This window comes from Helianthus annuus, chromosome 12 (genome assembly GCF_002127325.2).
Source record: "Helianthus annuus cultivar XRQ/B chromosome 12, HanXRQr2.0-SUNRISE, whole genome shotgun sequence".
In the NCBI taxonomy this organism is placed as follows: Eukaryota; Viridiplantae; Streptophyta; class Magnoliopsida; order Asterales; family Asteraceae; genus Helianthus; species Helianthus annuus.
Genome location: NC_035444.2, coordinates 67,588,288 through 67,591,310, shown reverse-complemented (window position 1 = coordinate 67,591,310; position 3,023 = coordinate 67,588,288). Strand labels below are relative to the sequence as shown.

The following is a 3,023-nucleotide window of genomic DNA, read 5'->3' as shown; positions in this document are numbered from 1 at the left end:
TCACCGTTAACTTGTTCAACTCTCGATAGTCGATGCACATTCGCATCGAACCATCTTTCTTCTTCACAAATAATACGGGTGCTCCCCATGGTGAAACACTTGGTTTAATAAAACCCTTATCGAGCAACTCCTGAAGCTGCGTCATCAATTCTTTCATTTCGGTTGGGGCCAACCGATAAGGAGCTTTAGCTACCGGTTTTGCACCCGGGTTAAGCTCTATTTTGAATTCTACTTCTCGTTCAGGTGGGAGCCCTGGTAGGTCTTCCGGAAACACATCCGGATATTCAAGCTTTGGGACACCTCGATTAGTGTCAATCACATAAGATAGATAAGCTCTACCCCCGTTCCTCACATATTTGACAGCTTTGATTATAGAGCACAATTTCGGCTTGATGACCCTTTCCCCTTGAACACTTATCCGTTTCCCCCCGAGGTAACTACATGAATGACTTTCTTTTCACATTGAATTTCAGCGTGGTTTTGGGCTAGCCAATCCATTCCTACAACTACTTTAAATTCCCCCATGTACATTGGAACAAGGTCTATACTAAATTCCTCATCTTCGATTATTATCTTACAGTTTTTGCAAATATCATGCAACAAATAGCTTTTACTATCAGCAACTTCAACCTCTAAGGGTATTGACATCTTTTCAAGCTTAAACGATGGGTGAGCTAACAATTCATTAGAAATGAACGACCTACTAGCCCCAGAATCAAATAGAACATTCATAGGCATAGAATTAACCAAGAATATACCTGAAACCACGTCCGGGCTAGCTTTGGCTTCATCTGAGGTTAACTGAAACATCCTCCCGCGAGCCTTGGGGGGCTCATCCGCTTTAATGTGCCCCGTTTCATTGCAATTATAACACGCCTTTGAGTTTTCGGGGCACCTATAAAACGGATGTCCCTCTCGTCCACATTTGTAGCATCCCTTCTTTCCCGACAAACACTCACCCGAATGATGCTTCCCACACGTCTTGCAAGTCGGAATTTCACTACTTGCTTTCCCCTTCTTGCTTTGGTCTTGATATCTTGCCTTTTTCGATGGGCTTGCGTTGGTAGGCTTCTCCGCTACCCTTTTCTCTCCCCGTTCAACCTGCCTTTTTATCTCAATTTCTCTGTGTCTTGCCCATTCAAATAGTTCATTTAACATTGCACACTTGGAGGGGTTTACAAATTCCCGATATTCAGCCTTTAACATAGCATGGTAACGTATAATCCTTTGCCTCTCAGTCCCCGCTATCTCCTCACAGAACTTCACCCTCTCAAGGAACTTGTTCGTTATCTCGTCAATCGTTTCATCCTTTTGTCTGAGACGTAAGAAGGCTTCCTGAATCTTATCAATTGCGGATTGTGGACTATAATATTTCAGAAATGACTCCTTGAATTCTTGCCATGTTAACGATTGTACTTTATCATCCCCCAATTCCTTCGAGTATGCGTCCCACCAATCTTTTGCTCGAAGTTGTAGGAGGCCCGTGGCAAACATTACTTGATCCTCCACTTCACATCTACTTCGTGTAAACACTGCTTCGGTACTTGAAATCCACCTTTGACAAGCTATCGGATCAACTTCCCCTTTGTATGGTAAAGGGTTGCATGCCATGAAATCTTTGTACGTGCATCGCCGAAAGCTTTTCTTCACTTGCAATTCACTAATCATTTCTTTCAATTCTTCCACCTTAGAAGTTACCGAGGTATTAATTATCTCCAATACTTGTCCTTCGACTTCTTGAGCTAGTCGGGGAACACTAGCCTCTACTGCTTTCTTTACTTCTTCCATAATCATAGCTCTTATTTCATTTCGGCGTGCTTCGTCGTCCTCATTCACATTCACCATATCAGCCATCTACATAAAACATTCGTTACATTCATTAGATTTCATTTCATTCTTTCCACCATTATGTTTTAACATCATTTTATCATGACACGTTCCATTCATCATTCATACTTCTTGCCTTATCGTCATCGTATCGTATCATTCTTTATTTTAGACATTCATTCATCCTTTCTATCATATGACCATGCTAGTGCTACGTAGCTCTCATTCTTTCTAATATGTAAAAGAAATTACTCGTGACTAAATCATACTTAAACTTTGTTTGGAAACTCAACGTTTCCGACAACCAACTTCATAGTATTCTTTATCCCTTACACCTTGTTATACTTTTCTTAACCATTAGGATCGCATTATATCGTTCTAAATACCTTCCGTATGAATAAAACAAATAACAGAACAATATATTTTGAAAAGGGCTGAAAATGACCTCCACCGTAAGCTACGGTGGCTACCGTAGCTTACGGTGGCCCCTTTTCCTTTACGGTCTTGGGCTACTGTTTTACGGTAGCCATCCTTCTCCCAGGTGCTACCGTAAGCTACGGTACCACCGTAACTAACGGTAGTGCCCAGCATACTTTTATTGATTTTTCATGTTTTTCAACCCATTTTTGACCCGTATTAACCCCCAAACTGATCTGATTCATCCTATATCTTCCACTACATCTTGTAATCATTTCATAACGTCCCACAACAATTTATATTGTAATGCAAAATTATTTCATAACGTAATCATTTAGAACACTTACTTGCTTTGCGCCACGGATCGAACACACACTTCTCCCGAGCTTTCGGTTTCAGTTCAAGCACTTGATGCTTAAATCCCTCAAACCCAGGCTCTGATACCAACTTGAAACGCCCAATTTTTCACATTTGACATATATCATAAACTTCATACTTACTTGAAACGCCCAATTTTTTCACATTTGACATATAACATAAACTTCATACTTTATTAGTTTTTATTTTTTTTATTTTTTTTTCATGAAAAATTTTGACAAGACCCGTTCGAAAATTGAACCTTTCCCCTGCTTTTAACAACATCATTTTAATTAAGTTCTACAACACTTTTTAAAACCACAAAGTTATGACCATAAGGTTCACCATGAACAATTTTGTACAACTACACCAAAAGATTTAGAAATCCTAATTACTTACCAACAAACTAGACACAAATTAAC

The 3,023-nt window shown here is 39.7% G+C and overlaps 1 protein-coding gene across 1 annotated transcript; it reads right to left on the bottom strand.

Moving 5' to 3' along the window:
- Positions 1–414: 414 nt before the first annotated feature.
- Positions 415–1,854, bottom strand: LOC110893044. Its single transcript, XM_022140166.1, has one exon. The coding sequence runs from the start codon at positions 1,852–1,854 to the stop codon at positions 415–417; it is 1,440 nt and encodes a 479-aa protein (XP_021995858.1).
- Between the last annotated feature and the right edge of the window lie 1,169 nt (positions 1,855–3,023).